Source organism: Stylophora pistillata, chromosome 12 (assembly GCF_964205215.1).
Source record: "Stylophora pistillata chromosome 12, jaStyPist1.2, whole genome shotgun sequence".
Taxonomy (NCBI): Eukaryota; Metazoa; Cnidaria; class Anthozoa; order Scleractinia; family Pocilloporidae; genus Stylophora; species Stylophora pistillata.
The window spans coordinates 15117501-15137500 of NC_142530.1; the positions used below are offsets into that span (position 1 = coordinate 15117501).

General features: G+C 40.9%; 1 protein-coding gene and 2 pseudogenes across 2 annotated transcripts in view; 1 reads left to right on the top strand and 2 right to left on the bottom strand.

Annotated features, from left to right (window-relative positions):
* Positions 1-20000, bottom strand: part of LOC148718943 (uncharacterized) — a 279110-nt pseudogene that overhangs the window by 104184 nt on the left and 154926 nt on the right. The gene's annotated exons all lie outside the window — the stretch shown is intronic.
* On the bottom strand, positions 8126-12070 carry LOC148718950 (uncharacterized; annotated as a pseudogene).
* LOC148718951 (protein CFDP2-like) overlaps positions 18949-20000 on the top strand; it is a 1158-nt gene continuing 106 nt past the window's right edge. Inside the window, exon 1 of the mRNA XM_088740045.1 lies at positions 18949-20000. This exon is cut by the window's right edge and continues 106 nt beyond it. Within this exon, the coding sequence (XP_088596171.1) occupies positions 18949-20000 (1052 nt within the window).

A 20000-nucleotide genomic window follows, 5' to 3' on the forward strand; every position in this document is an offset into this window, starting at 1 on the left:
GAATGACAAATGGGTACTATGACCGTGATCTGTTGACATCTGGTTAAACATGCCACTGTTTCTAGTGAAGACATTCTGGGCTCATATTATATTCAAATACACAATATTAGGTTTATAAAATGCAACTGATGAAATAAATCCGATTTAGAGTGCTTATAAAAGTACATTTGCCAAGCCTGGTGTACACGCGAAACTACCGACTGGTCGCTGACTTTATACACGCAACCATATGTAGCATTTTAAAATGACGGCTGCGGCTGGAAACTGCTCAGCGATTCTTCAATACTCACACTAGCCACTTGTTTGAATGAGCAGTCGTTTGAGTAGATGAGATATAATGCTTTAGAGGGGGTCTTTGCACGTCGAAAACGATCTGTTAATACCACCACAGGGCACCCAAGGTATGAGGGTATTATTATCAGAGGATTACCCCTCCCCCTCGGCGTTTCTGAACTATAAATGCTGATTTGATTTTATTGTCTTTTTCTGGGTTGGGGAATGTTATATATATTTCTTTACATCTGGTTCGTCCCAAACCCTTTCCAAAAGTCTAGTAGAAAAACGCCATTTTCTGGTCTGTTACCGGTACGCCTCTCCCTAATGTCACCCCCAATCCAGCCTTACCACACCGCAGGCTTTTTTAATGAAAAGGGGGGACCTCTGCACTAAAAGGCATATGGGTTGAAGGACCAGACTAAAGACACCCCCTACCAGAAAACCCCGCATGCGAGGGTTCGCGATTCTGTACTATAAAGCGTATTCACAGAGTTAACTGATGTTTCACCCTATGGCGGAGATTATATCGTCGAATCTCTCTTTCCAGTGGCTCTAAATCTTGGTCACCAACGTTGATGTCGCTGGCCTGTGGCAATTTTCCTGTTTTCTTTAAGATCGCCAGTGTAGAAAGATAGCTTGCAATCTGCTGAGCTCCTCTTTATCGAACAAGTGTTGGTTAGTACCCTCCCGATTTAGTGTGCGTATTCGTCTTGAAGCATTAGGCGGGTCACCTTGGGCCCAGTCTCTTCACCAACAAGAAATAGCTCGAGAAGGAAGTTCTTCAACTGTTCTGTAAACCTGCTGCACCTCCTTGCCTTGAGGGCCCAGCCACCAGGCACACTGTTGAAGCTGTTGGCGGTAGAAGTACTGGAGGTCTTGTTGGTCTCTGGTATTTTTACTTTCAGAGAGGAGCATTTCGCCGCCCATTGCCGTCTATTGTGATCGTGCTGCGTTTCCCGGTGAAGTTTGTACTGGTGCTTGCCGAAGTCAAGATGGCTGACAAGGTAGTGGTTAGAGTAGTAGACTTTACTACACCCTTCCTCAGGACATGAAAACAAGGCGCTTGCAGTTTCTTTGCAGTTACGTCTCCCCACATCTTTCGCTGATAGTGGATTTCTCGACCGAGAAGCTGGCTTTTCAACTCGCCTTTTGCGGTGTCTAGTACGCGAAAAGGTTTCAAAACCTTTATACTTGTCACTTGCTGCGTTGACTCCATGGGAAGAGCCTTTATCCGAGATCGTAGTCCAACACGAAATGCGCGCCACATCTTGATACTACCACACTCGTACTGGAAACTATTTAGCTGACTTATGCCCACCCACTTTACGGGTGTTAACATTTGCTTTGCTTGGTGGAGCTCGCATACAGCAGCCAGGCAGCCTTTAACTCCCCCGTGCGAGTCATTAGTCTCCTTCAGCTGCGCTACAGTAGTACCATCATGACCTGAAAATCAACATCCACAGGCATGAGTAAGTAGATGTTTGAAGCTTTAGCTGCTGTGGCCTTTAGGGGAGGTGCGCGAAGCATGCTGGATCTTCGGGGATGGGCTTTATACTACGAGGCGCAATGTTGTACCTTTTGCCACTTGTTTTATCATCGAGTTTTAGACTCTATTGCAGTTTTAGTGATAATTGTAACCACGGACAGACAATATCGAGTTTGTTTGCGTGGTGCATCAATCTTGCGATCTCACCTCATTCAGTTTGAAAATATGGTGTGCCGTGGGAACTCAATCAAATTATTATCCTTCACCTTTCACCCTCTTCGGGTGTCTTAAAGGGTACAACGACCATGTCTTTTCTTGTAACGATAATAACCATGCTTTAAGCGCACAAATATAAGCTGCTAGGGACAGACCATTCGACTTCTCTGAAGGGAGGGGAAGAGACAAAAATTGTTTTGCATGCAAACAACTTACTCCTTTTTGCAGCAGCAATCAATTTATTTGGGGGGTTGCATACAATTTATGTTGGTTTATTGCGCTTGCAAATGATTTATTTTAGTGTTTACGGTTCTGCAATGAATTGATTTGAAAATTTTCCATTCCCCCACCCCACTTGCAAATAGAGTATAGTATACATTCGACTGGCACTCACTACCAGGACTTTTCGAAATAAAAACTGTATGTGAAATGTTGCCTTATTGTTGCATAAAAGCCTAAAGGTCGGCACACACGAGGGGACTAGTCCCTGCGACTAGTCCCAGTGACCAGTTTCGTGCGACTAGTCCCTTCGTGTGAACTACACATTTCTTTTGGTCCCTGCGACTAGTCGCACGAATTCAGACTGGTGTGAATTCGTGCAACCAGTCGCAGGGACTTGTCGCATGAAACTAAATGTTTGTCCCTTCGTGTGAACTGTTTGTGCGACCAGTCCTTGTGACTAAACGGTAAATAAGCCAATCACAGGTCAGTATGATAGCCTCCCATAATTCCATACGCACAATATTATCTGTTTTTGCTTCTCTTCAGCTCCAGACGCCATCTTCTCTCAAATTCCCGGCTTGTTTTCCCGCTTTCCCGCCAAAATAGATACCGTGAAGAAGGGATTGCGTGACTTCCGGTATTCGTAAACATTGCAGTTTCTATGAATTTTCCCTGAATTCTAGATTTCTACAACTGAAAAATAAAGAGCTATTTCTAGTTTTGTAAACATACACAGATGTCTTGGAGCCGTTTTGATGGAATTTTTACCTTATTTGACTCTGTGTCTGTTAAAACTTAAAAAAACCAAAAACGGAACAAGTAAAAGCAGGAATAATCCGACTGAATTAGTTCATTTGCGTCGATGTTTAATAGTGATACAATGAAAATTTACCAAATTTTCATTTTTTTCGTGTAATGCCCCAGACTAAGAAACATCTTTTACCTCTTAAGGTGGCTCGTACCGGTTTCATCCTTTTGATGGTTTGTAACTTTAAAAGAATGCAACAGGAAGACTGACCAAGGCCAGTTGAACACTTTTACAGGGTTAAATTATATAATCATTGGTTATCCACAAATAGGTGTCATTTCGTCACTACCAGTTTCCATGGCAACGCTTTCATGGGCTTAGTCAGACGCATTCTTTAGCTTGTGGCTTAACTAATTCGAAAACTCCAGCGGTGACCCCGTGATTTTTTTCAGTGATTGCTTTTGGCACTTGAATAGGAAAATGCACAAATATTTTTAAAAAATTCTACAGAGCGAAATTTCAGAAGATCTAGAAAAAAAGCAATTTTCACACATCGAAAATTTCCTTCCGTAGAATTTTCTTTTTTTTTTTCTGATGAGTCCTTTCGACGTTATTATCTTATTGGAACAATAAAAAAGAAGGGGTCACCGGACTTGTTTTCATGCAATAGCTTTCGTGAGTTTAGGAATTTCCACGCGCGTTCTCGCGCATTTAAAAATCTGGATTCTATAAGATCGACATTTGCTCATGATCTATTTTAGCTACCGCTGACAATTGCGTGTGCCTGCGCGAGTGCCTACGATCTAATGTTTACAGACGTTTACTGCCAAGAAAATCATTAAACAGCTGTCAAAGACAGCCTCCCGAGCTCATCTTAAAATTCCTACACATGACTTCTGGCTATATCATATTATTTTCCTCGAGGTTTCAAAGTCGTCTTCCACTTTAGGTAGATTATCCTTCACTTAAGTTTTTCTTTTTTCGCAGTCGCAAGATTTCATATCGGTTGAATAGTTCTTTTAAATGTGAAGTGAAGATACCTTTACTTCTCCGAAAATCGTCTTCGTTATCTTAGTTTCTATCTCCTGCATTCACAGTGGCCGCTCAACACATCAAATACAAGCTCTTAGGTAAACTTCTCACATAAGTAGAAAAAAATCCACGCGCCGCCATCTTTGTTTTAAATTTTCGTCTTTTAATCTCGCGTTTCTCTCGCACGTTTCTCTCGCACGTTCCTCTCGCGCGTGACGCAAGAGTTATCTGTTGCCCGCGCGAGGAAACTTGTACGAGCCACCTTAATTTTCCTATGTTCTTGTGCAATTGAGTGCCCTCGTGTGAACGCCTTAAGTGAATAGTCCTTGCTACCGGTCTCCTCGTGTAAACCCTTCAAAAAATTGTCGCCGGGACCAGTCGCACGGAGCAGTCGCAGGGACTAGTCCTCTATTGTGTGCCGACCTTAAAACTAAATTTATCGGAATGACTACCGGTTTAGAAAATCACTAATATTTCACATTATTATATGGCTGTGTCTCACAAGGATTGGGAACTACCGAGTTCACGAATTTCATTGGCTGAAGTCAATATTGAAAGCGGTCTAGATTTTCCCATCTAGACCGGCATCTAGAAGGGTCTGGAAGAAAAAGGTATAAAGAATATAAAAAATTGGCATACAAGACACAGCCATATAATAAACATCTTATTAACCGAGCTAGGTTGGTCTGTATGGGAGAATCTTGACCTCGGTCTCTGGTACAGACCTCACTGCGTTTGGTCTCTACCGGCGACCTCAGTCAAGATTCTCCCATACAGAACACCCGCTTGGTTAATAAGAACTAAGTATTTTACCTGTGTATCACTAGTTGTCTCCTCGGAGCAGCGCACAGTCTCGTTGTAATTAGATAATTATTTCCTACATATCCCTAGAAAACCAAAATAATAATACTGTTTTAGCTCAGAAGCATGACAAAACTTATATTTTATCTTATGCTGTGTTCATTTTAAAAAATAACCGGTATTCTGACACAGCATTGCAATGAATTACCATGTCCAGTCTCGCAAATCACACCGAAGGGTAAGTATATTTTTCTCGACATCTCCCTGGATATCCCTCAGTACGGTTTCTGTTTGCTCTGATGCTCAGGATATTTACAAACTTTACTTGGCTACCATCCCAAGCCAAATTCGTTCCTGTGCTCGGGACAAATTGGGAGATCCTCTCCGCACTCGTCGAATAATCCAACGCCGGTGGGCCAAACATAATTTACCGTCTTCCTCTACTCCTTCCCGGGAGGCTAAAAACCCATATAAGTGCTCTTTTGTGCTGCAAGAACAATTCATCAAAATAAAAAAGATCTCACGCGCTTGTTTCGAGCAGAAAGGTTACGTTCTTTCTTCGAATATTGCTGAAAAGAACACACACATTTAAAATCGCCCATCTTTACGAGATGTCTGCTGCTATGGTTATGCATGGAAAGCGTGGGAAATGTCGGTGTCTGTGCGTGCCAAGCAATCCTCTCAGCGCGTCATCAAAATAATACCGTTGGAAAACAAAAATGGCCAAAAGATTTTAAATTTGCATTTTCGATATACTTGATCGTTACTTTGCTTTTACAGCAAACAAATAAGTACTTTTCTTACTTAAAAAGGCCTAGAAGTTGCGTTGCAATAAAACAAAATAAATAAAAGAAAAAAAGCGGCCGGGCTTCCCATATGATTTTTAGATGAGATAAAAGTGGAATCGAACATAAAAATTGTTTTTCAAAATACTCCTAAAGACCTTCTCGAAGTTTTCCTCCCTTTAAGGAGACCTATGAACAAAAGGAATCTGTATTACGACATTCCGGGACGTGTCACGTGACCCTCCCAGGCACGCCGGATTGCCGTACCTCAAGGGTAAATTCTTTATCTAAAATGTAAATATCACACACTTTTATTTTCGTAATTGCTTCGATCATCAATTCTCCAAGCTGGAAAAACCATTGAAAGGATCAGAACATAGCCGCTTATTTGCTTTTTCCCGCTATTTTAGAGGTATTTTCTGTTATTTCGCAAAATGGTGAAAATTTTCAAGTTTGATTGATGGCTAGAAAAATATGAAAACAGACAATCATATATTTTTATGTGTGTCCATAAAGATCTAGGTTTCTACTTCCACTTAGCGAAATATATTATGTAGGCTTGAGAATTTGGAGAAACACCAGCATCCTGAATTCGCTACATTTTTGGCACGGATTTTTGCGCATTTTTTGAGAAAAACTTAAAACTAGTATAGCTTTCTAAAAAATTAGTATCTGGATAAACCGCTTGGTCTAGATTGTAGGTTCATTGCAGGAAACAAGTGAGCCAAATTTGATCGAATTCAGTGGGGGGTCGTGTCGACTCGTCTGCATGGTTTTCAGGTGGACACGTTCTTAAAGAGCAGCATAAAGAGATAGAAAAAAAGTTTTTCTTCAATTCACTTCTAATTGTTTGTATTTTATCAGTAAGTAATTAATGCAAGCTATGCCTTGCTCATTTTGATTTCAAAATAAATATAATAAAGTGGTAATTGAACCATCAAACTCGCGATCACAAATCACACTCCCGCTTTGCGGTCATGTGATTTTGTTATCGCACGTTTGTTATCAGACCAAATTGCACTCCACTCAGTTCAATTACCATTATGTAGCATCCTATACCTATCTAGGAACAACTCAGGTTTTGGTTGGATTTGATGAACTATTTATTTCCTTGAACTGAGATATTGTTGGTCCAGTGAATTTTATTGTAGGGGGCCTTGAATCTCCAGGGGATTTCAAATGATAGACTTCAAAGGCTGCAGTGCCACAGGGGTCTCCCATGATACATACATTTAGAACAGCTGAATGACATACACTGTTGTACATTGTATTGATTTCCCAATTCAACAGGAAAATTGGGCTCGTGGAGATTTTCTGCCATTTCAAGAGTAGTAAACTGATTAATTATAGATCAAGAAATTACATCTAAAAATAAAGGGACACTAATTATATTTTTGCTATTTCTGCATGATTTGGTTCCTATACCTGTGGAATCACAGCAATTTCTAAAGAATGCAATGCCAATTCGGAATGCATTTATCATTTTTCACAACCAACTTTACTTTTTTCCATAAAAGACGTTTGCAAAAAGCCATGGAATATTTATTAAATTCAATAGCAGCATTTTCTTCTGATTCCCTTGTTTACCTTTTGTAGTTATCAACTACTTGAAAGTAAATAGCCCTCCGAAGATATTAAAAAATTTACACAGTATGAATTTATGAAACAATGTCTGTAAATCGCGAAAATATTGCGATATAACATACCCCTTTTTCTATGCTAGCTCGGGAAAATTTGAAATTTAAGTGTCCCACAAACAAAAAAAATGGAATGGGCATAATCCGTTTAGTGTTGAAGGCTTACTTACCTTTCATGGGCAAAGAAAAGCGCATGGTGTACCTTCAGAACTTACCAGCCGGCCGCCATTTTGTTTTGTCGTCACGCATATGTACATCAGTGACTCCCCAGACGTACATCAGTGACGCTCTATGTGTACATATGGCAGACTAGCATACATACCATATATGGAAGTAGCGCGAGAGACCTTTCTCCTTCTGTCATGCAGTCCCCGTAATTAAATATCGGCGAAATTCGCCTCCACTGAAATAACAATTTATCGTGTTCGATAATGAATAACTTACTGGACGTTTTGGTGTATCGTATTGCTGAGTATTTTTACTCGTCATTCGTATTTTGGCTCGCCCTACGGGCTCGTCAAAATACGGCACAACTAGTAAAGATACTCAGCGATAGTACACAACAAAACGTCTAATGAGATACATATATGCTCCTCTTACTTACAGACGTACACGCCATTCGAGGTAGGCCCACAGTGAAAGGTGTGGAGCGTTTTCGGAATCGTCGGTCCACGAATTCTATGACTTGAAAGCGTCGAAGACTTTGGATAAAAAAGAACTCAATAACTCAGATGTTGAAAAGCTCTAGAGGTCACAAATTTAGAGCTAGATTAGAATCAGCACTCTTTCATTCTTTGAAAGCTGTTGTAAGCATGGTGCAAGGTCGTCGAACCTGTGAGTTAATTTGTGCTGATAATACACTTGTTTACTGCTGCTCATCTAACAGTCTAAAAGTACCTCACTAATTGAGAATTGAATTGAATTGAATCTTTATTAAGTCATAAGATAAATAATCACATATCCTATGTTACAACATTAAAAGAAGGTATATATATAAATTACAGAGAAAATCAAGATAAAAATTATAAGACTAGATTATGTTTAAAAATTAAGCGATTGACAAACGTGTTTTTGAACATATCAGTGTTTATTTTAGGATGGTGACTTGTCTCTTTCCTCAGATTGTACTTGGTTGATTTCTTTTTTGGCATTATAGCTCTTAAAGGGTGTATTGTATTATTAAAAACATTCTTGAAGATACGTGTGTCCTGTTGAACTAACAATTCATAAACATTAATGTGGTCGGATGTATACTTGCGCTTATAACATCGATCTAAGAAACATTGCATTGTTGTTAATTCGGAATTTACAGCGCCAAATACGGACAGCCCGTATAATATATTTGGTAGAACCAGACTTAGAAACAGATGGTCTATTTCGGCCTGATTGTACCCTTCTTTCCTTAAAGATCTTAAAATGAACAGGCACTTGTTTGCTTTGATTAGTTTTTCCCGAATATGTGTTATGAACCTACTGTCTTCCTGAAATGTTACCCCTAAAATAGTAAGCTCTTTTGTCTGTGGTATTCCAGACACAATCGAAAACTCTATTGTACAACCTTTCTTGCGGAAAATGATTTCCTTGCACTTAGATGGATTGCTACACATACCATTACTTCTAGACCACTGGGAAAACTGATTAATCAGTGCGATAGAATTGTCATTATCACCTATCACAGGCGAGATAATGGTTGTATCATCTGCATATTTTACCAGCACGCTCTTATTGTCCAAGTGTATTTAGAACATAGCTAGCAGAACCACGCAATCAAATTCAATATTTGTAAGCGTGCTCAAAATCCCGATAGTGCACGCTGACAGCGTCAGCAAATCGCTTCGCCAGAAATTTTTTTTCGCGCGAGCGGCCGATTGTTAGCGCGGGAAAAATAATATATTTCGCGACAATAATGGATACAAACAGAAACTCGGCCTACTAGTCCGAAAACGAAGACAATGTTTCGACCTTTTCCCTTGGGCTAGAGTTCTTAAATGAGGCAGAAAAAGAGAAAAACAAAGGAAAAGGAGACTCGGCATCAGCGCCGTCACGATTCGCTTCAACTGATATTGTTGTCCATTTTTCCCGTCGGATTTGATGCACAATTCTACCGGCCATGTTCTAAAACAATTGGTTCATGCTTTCAGCTGTGCACTATCGAGTTATGGAGCACGTGGGAAGTTTGGAGAGCACGAAAGAAGCTAGAGTTGCCCTCGGCTATCGCCTCGGGCAACTCTTACGCTTCTTTCGTGCTCTCCAAACTTCCCGCGTGCTCCATAACTCGATAGTGCACGCTAAAGCATGAACCAATTGTTAACTCTAAATCACTGAGAAAGACATTGAACAAGTGCGGCCCGCTGACACTTCCTTGGGTGGTACCTTTGTTGACACTTTTCCATTTTCCAATAAACCCATTTCTAATGACTCTCTGCTGCCTGTCTTCCAAAACGCTTAGATACCAGTTAACTATAAAAGGATTTAGGGGGAGTTGCTTCAATTTGTGTGAGAGGAGATCGTGTTTCACACTATCAAAAGCTTTGCTGAAATCCATAGCGAATAGGCGTACCGCTTTGCACTCTGGGATATCAAGATATTGATTGACAGTATGTTGGATAGTCAGTAGAGCATTGGTATAGCTCCCTCCCTCTATGTATGCAAACTGTGAGATCCCAGAATGTTCATCGAAGGTCTCCCTTGCGTGTGTTCCTAAGACAGCTTTCTCAAAGCACCTTGCGATGACAGGTGTCACATTTATTCCGCGGAAGTCTGATATTCCCTTAGGTATATCAACCTTCGGCAAGGGGTACAGGTCTGACTTTTTCCAAGAGACAGGCCAGGCGTGTGTTCTAAGAGACAGATTCCAAATCCTGGTGATAACTGGAACAAACAGCTCGGCGGGGTCTTTCCATATAGGATACGGGATGCCATCTGGTCCGGTTGCTGTTTTCTTTATACGCATAAGAGAATTCAGGACTTGTCGCTCTGAGATTTCTGGGACTTCCTGATCTTCACTAATCTCCAGAGGTGTTGGCTTTATGTAGGCGTGGTCAGTACATAGGTCACCAAAGTGGTCATTTAACGCGTTGAGTTCGTAGTGGCCAAGAGATAGAGAAATCACCGGCTTGCGGCGCTGAGATGTTTTATCCACTTTTTTCCACCAATCCCGAGTTCCAATAGAGGCGATAAAGTCCCTTCTGTTTCTGAAAATCACTTCAGAGATCCTTTTATTCATAAATTTAAGACGGTCTTGATTACTGAGTGATATGCGTGATTTGGCTCGTATCATCGATCGAACGAGCGGAGTCATCCAGCCCGGGTCTCTTGAAGACATGCGCACCGTTTTCAGAGGCATGCAGCTATCCAGGTGCCCTAGGATGGTATTTTCGAGCCTACCAACCACTTCATCGACATCAGTTTCCTTTATCATATCATCCCAGTTTTCCTTCGCTAACGCGATATACAGATCACGCTTTCTAAGAGCCCTTTGGTCACGCACGTATACTTTACGGCGGATAGGTGGAAGCTTTATACCGGGTGGTAAAATAACTCCCATGTGATCCGTCTTGGAGAGCATGTGAAAGGGATAGCACTTTGAAAAGAGATCCGTGCGGTTCGTGAAACAGTTGTCCAAACAAGAATTCCCTCTGGTGGGGAAATTAACCAGAGCATTCCAACCAGACATTTCTTCGAAGCGTTTGATATCCAGTTTGTTGACATCGCCACCGCACAACACAACTGTTTGTGGATGTTTGTCTAGTACATTATCCACGGTATTTACAAGGTGATTCATTAGATCGATCTCTGCATAATTAAATTTTGGAGGATGATAAACTCCACATATTACAAATCGATGTCCCTTGGGAAGTCGCAGAGTTATACAAATTAATTCATAAAGACTAGAGCGGTAAACATCCTCTACTGCAAGATTGTTCCTGATGTATATAGCAATCCCACCCTTATTGCGCATATCTCTGCCATTCCAATTTCTGTCTCTACGAAAGATGGAATAGTTCTCAATATTTACAATCGCATCCGGTTGTGCCGGTTTGAGGTGTGTTTCCGATACGACACAAACATCAATATCTTTAGATCGTAAGTCAGCCTCAAGTCCAACCGCCGCACGCACTCTGTTCTTAGTTTTTGAGAGACTGCAAATATTGATGAACATACACTTGGGAACGGCAAACTCCGAGCAATCGGTAGATGCTTTAGTAGGCTCTCGAGGAATAGCTGTAAGATATCTGTTCTTAGCGGGATCTTGGATGCGATAAGGTCTAGCAAACCGCCGGGTTTTAACAACTTAAATGGGTCGACATCTGTCGGAGTGTTGCGATTCAGAGATATTTTTTTAGTAATTTTCCCCAATCTTCGTAATCCCGGACCTCTGTATTTCAGAATTCCCAGGGATTTAAGGGTATCGAAAACATGAGGCGCAGGTCGGCCCGCCGAACGTCTCAGCGAAAGTAGCCTGTCACGATTGTGAGAGCAATGGATTCTGACTGACCCAATTGCAGGTTGACAAGCAGAGTCCGAGGAGTTGGAGCTCTGTTTTCGTTTACCGTGGTCATTATCCACTTCTTCAGGTCCAGGATGTGGATGGACATCCATATTTACAGTAATGTCGAGCACAACAAACTTCTCAGGGGCGGCCAGGAAGACCATGCCTCGACTGTCCCATTTCACCATAGCCCTTCTTACCCGGAGATTTCGAGACCGGGATACTCTCAGCTCAAATCTAGCCATCCAACTGATGCATCTTGATGTTAAAGATTGATTTCGATAAGCTCTTTCGACTGTTATCATAGTTATGAAGGTAAAAATATAGAAAACTGCAAGAGCTCTAAAGAGCGTGGCAGCCATATTGGCATGCATATATTATCTTTGAGGACCTACTTAATGCTAGTTTGAGGTCGTAAATATCCCATTTATCAAAGTTTTACACTCGAGACACTGAAAGCGACGGAGGAGCGTGGTTGATTACTGTTACCGATTCAATTCCAAAAAATTAACCTCGGATTCTATTTGGCCTAAAAAATCAATTTGAACCGACAAATACTTTTGAGGTCAAGCGTCTCTGTTTGTTCGTACGTCCCTGAAGTTTTGTTTCTGAGTGCGCGATGCTGCTTTCTTCCTTAAACTAAAACGGATGACGCTAGTGACTTTTTCGATTTGCGAAGGATTCATCCCCTTCAGCTTCAAGGAAACTATTTTCTGTCAAATTCCTCAGCAACAAGGAATGTCATTTTGTTATTTGCTTGTTAAATCGGAATCGTTTGAGGTCAATTAAACGACTCAATGCCTCTCTGAAAGCCCTCTCAAGTTTCTTAATTGTCAACCCGGATATATTTCCAGAGCGCTATTGTTCATCGCTACATTTATTTCAATTACTGTATTTTGAATCTGCTCACAAGCCAAACGGTCAGCAAAGTTCTTCTTCCCTTTTGAAACAAGCACATGAATTATTGCAAAGATTCACTTGGTTACAAGCTTGGGAATTTTATAGCTGAAAGGAAACAAGAGAACACCAACTTAGTAAATCCTAGACTTCTCACGGATGTGCCGACCCTAGGATGGGTTTTTCATCTGTTCGTGTAAAGGTGTCACGTGAATGCATCTTTGTTTGCTATATATCAATCGATACCCACGTACACGAGTGCGCGCCCAGTGACGATCAATTCGGTGATTCTATAGCGGCAAAAAACAGTTGGTCATTGAGCTAGTTATGTTTTTATTTGCTCGGCCGACCATGTATCAACCTACTTTTGTCAATACTTTGTCACTTGTAGTGGAAAAATTGGTTAGGTTGCAAAACTGAAGTTGCACAAGCTCCGCGTGACAATGTGACAGTTATAAGCTGTTGTTGTAAAAATTACTCGGTCACTTCTATACTCTTAAAATAAATTATGTTTACCGGTGGCATAACATTTTTTCTATTTGTTGCAATGAATTAAGCTACCCGTGCATCCCACATACACATTTGTGGGTGTGTTGTTTTAAGTTGAAACGGAACACATGAAATTGTATCACAATAATAGTGGGGAGGATGAAACAGGACCAAAAGCCCTGAAAAAAAAAGAGACAGCAACAAAACCTTGGTCTTGTTATTCTAGAATGCAGAACATACTGTATTGGGGAAGATGCTCTATCAGTTACTGCATTCCTTTGTTTTACACTTATCGTGACTCATTACCGTGTCATAATATTAATTCAGAACTCCATTTACAGAAAGAAAACCATTACCAGAAGCAAAGTGATCAAAAATAACTCATCGTTCCATCATGCTTACTTTGGTGAGTTCAGTTTTCGTGAGTAGAAATTGCCTGTCTTTGTATTTGACCTTAACGTGGTTGATGAAAGCACACTTTAACTCAGACTTAAGAATTCGCTATTGGTGAATTGGAAGTTCGAGTTGAAGTCTCTGGGTTTAGAATTTTGAGTAAATCAGCACTCTGTTCCTCCGGTTAGTTCATAAATTAAGTATAACTTCCTCATGCGCTGAGTCGATCTCACGAACAAAAGTCAACTTGATCATGAGGGAGAAGGACCATCGTAAACAACTGACTCACACTCTTCAAATGAACGAAGAGTATTTCAAAAAAACCATGTAGTAAATAATCGATAACTGGCTACTGTAACAGAATGTCTGGGGTTACGTAGGCTAACTAACAGTACCAATGAAAGGTCACGCGCACGAAGTCATAGGGAGTATTTTTGTTCCTGAGTCGCTTATTAGCGGAAGGCATTTAATACTGCGCTTTATTTTTGTAGTCCATTATTTATTGTTAGCTGGGCAAACCCCGTAAACGGCCAGCTATACCCTACACCTCTAGTGGCCGCTTACGAGAACCATTCTTGTAAGCGGCCAGCTCCAGTTACGGACATTGTTATCCCGTCCCGAGGGTATCCGCTTACGGGAGCTTTAACTGTATAAGGTTGAGCTATAAAAGATTAATTTCATCTCTCGGTAAATAGTATCAAATAGTTAGTCCTGGAAAATGCATGACAAAACTCGAAGAAACTCGTCGAACTTTACCTTTGCGCTTTGATGCACTCTCTTATTTGAAACATAACGAGTGTCCTCCGTCCGGCATCAGACCAGTCACTCCACTAATCAGCTCTTCAGATAAAAGAAATATTGTTAGAAATTGTCAATGATAATAATTTTTGTTTTTTTTTTGTTTTTTTTTTTTCAGCTCCATTCTGCGTTAAACATGCCATTTAATGACACCAGTGCTGGCCTTCAGTGGTACATCGTAAGTAACAGTTATCGAAAAACCTCGTTATGACCTTGAGTCGATTTTATTGCCATAAGCTACCGATTTCTCAGTAGTTCTCTGATTTTGTGCAAAGTTTGGTTTTTCTTTAAGTTAGTTTGGTCAGAAGCTGCTGATATCCTTAAAATGAATAATAAAAGATTCATATATAATGTACCTCTCGATTGTACTGTAAACACAGTTTTGGGTGAATATCTTGCATTCTTAAATTTTCTGTAAGCACAACTGCGGAGTTGTGAAAACATGCACACAAATTACTTTTTCTTGGAACCTTTCTAAAGAATACAGATTATGAAAGTAACTACAATGTAAGAGATGTTTGGAAGATGAACTATACCGGTGCCGGAGTTGTGGTGACTGTGGTTGACGAGGGCTTGGACCTAACACATGCTGAACTGAGAAGAAACTATGTAAGTCCCTTTTCCTCCAATTTTGTTGCTACTCTTTCAGGGTTTAAGTGAGAACTGAAATTGAACCATTGCTTAGTTTTGTATTAGTAAAATTCTTAGGCAAGAAGGTGCCCAAGTTCAGTCTTGCTTATATGATCCCTTTTACACGTCCAGTTTGTTGTGATTTTTTTGTGGTGAGTTTTGCCTTACTTCGTTGCCCTTTTTTATTTTCTAAAATTCATTATTTTTTATGTGATCAAGGAGGCCTGTTTAAGGCTCCCTTTTTTTTTCTGAACGTTTTCTTCTTTACGTTTTCATCATTAGGATATAAATGCTAGTTACGATTTTGTTGATGACGATGCGTACCCTAGACCAAAGCATCCAAGGGACCGTGTCTACATGACAGGGTGAGTGGATAAATCCTGTTTTGCTTCTTTTTTTTTTTTTTTTTGTTTATCAAGCCACTAGGCTTAGATCAAATAAATTCAAAATAGCTAACCTTTTCTAGCTGTAAATTATTCTTTCGGAATAGTTTCTCTGATGAGTCAATTCCTCCAGTTTCTAACTCCAACAAATCCCACTGTTATCCAATCTAGTTAAAATGCAAATATTTTACAGAAATTGCGCACGTTTTGTAGCGTAACCAAATTATTATTGTCGTAATATGAGATACAAACTACCTTCTGTATGTACCTGTTAAATAATGGCAAGCAGCTCAATTATTCAGCAAACAGACGCGGTGCAATGAACTATGGTGTAGATTTATTGAAGAGTGTATCATATGAGAAAGGTAGTTCTTTATCTTTTTCTTGAAACTATTAAGCTAACATACATTATATATTGTTTGCACTTCGTTTATTCGAATTTAGACATGGCTCTTAGTGTGCAGGCGTTACTGCGGCTGAAGGAAACAACGGATTTTGTGGAGTTGGCCTGGCTTACAATGCTCGTATAAGAGGGAAGAAAACTCTTTTTTATCTGTAGAAAAAGTGATTTCTAGTGACTAAATAGATAATAGATACTCTGCGCTTTCTCCCCATTGCCTTAGTCTCCATAGAATGATTCTTGGCTATGAGATTTATTGAAAATTGGTGTCTTAAAAATTGAATGCCCCATTTGAAAGACTAAAAGAAAACTTTTTTGACTTGAAGAGCGGACAAAAAATCTCGCAAACTTAAAATTGTTATCATTGCTTGTATTTTAAGAACGTGTTCACGAGAAAACCGGGCGGGGGAAGATAAAGCCCAAATCATCGATTTGGCTTAAACTTGGCACAGATGCTAAGTATCATGAGTTAACAAATATGTGAAATAATAGGTCAAAATATTTAATTTCCTGAGAGATATAGGGCCCCCCTTGCAACACCCTCAATTCCTAAATTTTTTGCAATGCTCCTATAAGAGGCAAGAAAACTCATCTTCATCTGTAGAAAAAGTGATTTCTAGTGACTAAATAGATAATAGATACTCTGCGCTTTCTGCCCTTACATTGGTGCTGTTACAAACCGAAAACCCATCAGACCTTAAGAAAACTAAATTGTTCTATTATTCTCATTTCATATCTTTCCTTACCTCTCCTCTAAGTATAAACAATTTTTTTTGGTTTTGACAAAGTCCAAGAATAAGGGTATTTTAAGGCCCAATATCTCCGAAGACCAACCACTTCTGATCATTATTCGTACCTGGGCAGTGAAAACTATCAACGGACTTCCAAAATCAGTAATAAAATTTTAATGGCATCAATATGAGTGAATGTTGTCATAGAGAATGATAAATTCAGTCTCACTCTGAGATCAAGTCGCTGATTCTAATAAAAAACTCGTCAAAAGGTGCGATAAACCAATTAAAGTGCCGGAAATTGAAAGAACTGTCAGCTAGAATTTATCGTTGAATGAAAGCAACGGCAGGAGAGACTGAGCAGAAAATATAAAGAAACCAATGGAAAATAACGATATGCAAGATAAAGGCACGAACTATAAAGTGCTACTGAAGAATACTATAGTTTAGACGGATAAAACTCCATTTTTGTGGCCAGTGTGTACCACTGCGCTTACGATCTGATTAATCTGTACGGAAAGTTTTTAAAGTCTGCATGCCAGGAGGCAGTATTAATGTATTCCGAAAGTTTCTTTGGAGAAATAAAGGTCATTTGTAGAGTTTTGATTAATCATATCTATTTCGATCGTGAGAACTTAACTTTAAATTCTTTAATAACTTTATTAGACCACACCACGACAAAAGTGGAAAAATTGAAAGACAACAACGTCAAGTCGTGTGCACTGATTCATACTTTGTCCAGCTATTTTGTTTACTCGCGGTACACTATTTTCCTTCAACCAAATTTGTTTCTGTTGCTTCAGCTTGAGTTCAAAATTCCATGGAGTCCTAGCTAAAATTTACAGAAAGAGCTTAAGACGCTTAAATTTGGCAAAACTATCAAATAAAAGCTGAAATTGCGGAGAGCAACCTGAGTTTCCATAAACCTTGAGTGTACATTCACTTTGCAAGTGGTTTTTGTTCTTGTCAGTAAATAATATTTTCATTAATATTTAAATGAAAACTCAGTTAGTTTGACAGTACGATATTCTTGAAGTACAAACATTAGAACCTATATTTTCTTCTCGGCGAGCAGTTGGGATCCTAGTGGACTCGAATTTCTGAAGTTCTTTCACTCTAACCGCGCATCGCAAAATAAAGGCATAAAACGGAGCAACCAGAAAAAATTAAACTGACTTTTAAATATCAGATTTGATAATGTTTGAAAAATAAAATCTTTGTTGTTGTTTTTGGCGTTCAAAGTGTCCTCCTCGTTTCCTCCAAACCAAAAGCCTTATACAGAGATATATACGATAGATTCTTCACCAATGAGAGCGCACGTTGTACCTAAGTTATGTCATAGATCAATATAAATTTCTCGAAGCGAACTGAAAACCTCAACTAGAAGCATTTTAATGACAAGAACACGCATTAAACTTCGATAGCATTTTATCCAAAGCCACTGACTTTAATCACACTCTGATTCAAAGTACTAAACCGATTTCAAATGATTCTCTCAGGGTAGCTTCTCTAAAGGATCAGTCTTTTCCGACATTAAGAGTCCCCTCCCCATCTATTTATGCGCAGCATTTATAAAGATGTTATTGAGACTTTGTAGCGCAACTGGGGGAGTATGGGAAGTATGGGGTGCCAGGGAGTGGTAGTACCTCTGACGGGGAGACATGTCGCACCCTCTGGGGTGGTCCATCCACTTTTGTCCGCACCTGGAACTCAACTCTCACCTGTGGCTCCAAGTAGCTGTGGCATGCGCAGCGGCCACACCCCAGCAAACCATTTCGACAGGCGGGCGAAACCAGGTGAGGGTAGCCGTCAGGTCTAAAACCCTCGGTAAACTAGGGAATGTCTACCCAAGCATGTGAAGACTGAACCCGGCCGACTGGGCGGAAGAGATAATCTGATCCAACGGCTACGAAGGCGGAGACAGCAAGGTGTTGTAGAGCGCCAAGAGCACGACATGACACAGAAGACGTCGGGGTCATCTACTGGAGCCAAAGAAGCTTCCGGTCGTGACGTCTCTACGTACCACTGGAATTCAGCTTCCTAGGCCGAGAGAAGAGGGATCACCCGCGTGTAACGACCCTCCCAATATAAACAACCTCATGCACAGGTTCTCTATGTGCAACTTTTTCTGAACATCTCAACTCTTCTTCTGTATCCCGCTATCGTCAAAGTCCTACGGCGATGGGGAAAGGGCGAAGCAACAGGTGGAGGAACCCACTGGCAGTTGTAGCTCCAGCCCTGCATATAGGCGGCCTGGAGGTAAGAGTCGCTCTCCTTCTGACCCTGGGACAACAGAAGAGTTCGGCGTTTTCTCAGGTGACTGAGCAGCCCTGTTTAGGATAGCACCGCTCACCCTCCAATGAGGAGGAGACTAGAAAAGGCGTCTCAAACATTGCTTGTCCCATCACCTACTGGCCAGTCTACCGCGGCTGGCAGTGTTACCCCTTTTGCGGTCGAAACACAAAGAGAATGAAACAGATGATTTTCGGAGCATGAAGCGTCCGAACACTTATGGACAGGGAAACTTCAACAATGCCAGAGAGGAGAACAGCCCTTGTTGCAAAAGAACTGTCACGCTACAGGATCGACATTGCCGCACTCAGTGAAACTAGGCTAGCAGATGAAGGATCCGTTGCTGAGCTCAAAGGGGGATACACCTTCCTCTGGAAAGGCAAAGCTCAAGCCGAAGAAAGAATCCATGGAATAGGTTTGGCAATCAAGACATCAATTCTGGAGCAGCTGCCAGACCTCCCTTCTACCATCAACGAACACCTAATAGAGCTTCGTTTTCCACTAAACGCCTTCCGACATATTACAATCATCAGTGCATACGCACCAACAATGACCAGCAGTGATGAAGCAAAGGAAACCTTCTATGAGGATCTGAATAACCTTGCAAAGGATGTACCCAGCGGAGATACACTCTTACTGCTGGGCGACTTTAACGCAAGAGTCGGCTCTGACTACACAAACTGGTATGGCGTGCTGGGACCACATGGAATGGGGAAGATGAACTCCAATGGTCTGCTACTTCTGAGCCTATGTGCAGAGAACAACCTGACAATCACCAACACCCTGTTTCGGCAAGCTGACAAGTACAAATCAACTTGGATGCATTCAAGGTCCAAACAGGGGCACCTGATTGATTACATTATCTGCCGCAGACGAGATGCTAGAGACTTCAGGATTACCAGGGCCCTGCGAGGAGCAGAATGTTGGACTGACCATCGACTCGTCATATCTGCCGTCAAGCTCTACATCGCCCCCACTCGTCAGAAGAAGCCCAAGCTCATCCGACCGTCATTCAACATCGCCAAACTCAAACATTCAGACCACCGAGACCACTTTTTGAACAGCCTGGACGACAAGATGACCTCCCACGGACCACTCTCTGGAAGCCCTACACAACAATGGGACCAGTTTAGTTCGATGTTGAAGGAGTCAGCTCAGTCGATACTTGGTCCAAAGAAGAGAGTGCACCAGGACTGGTTCGATGAAAATGATCAAGCCATCACTCAGCTCTTAGACGAGAAGCAGAAGGCATTTGTGGCCTGGCAGAATGATCTTCCTCCATCTCTAAGCGT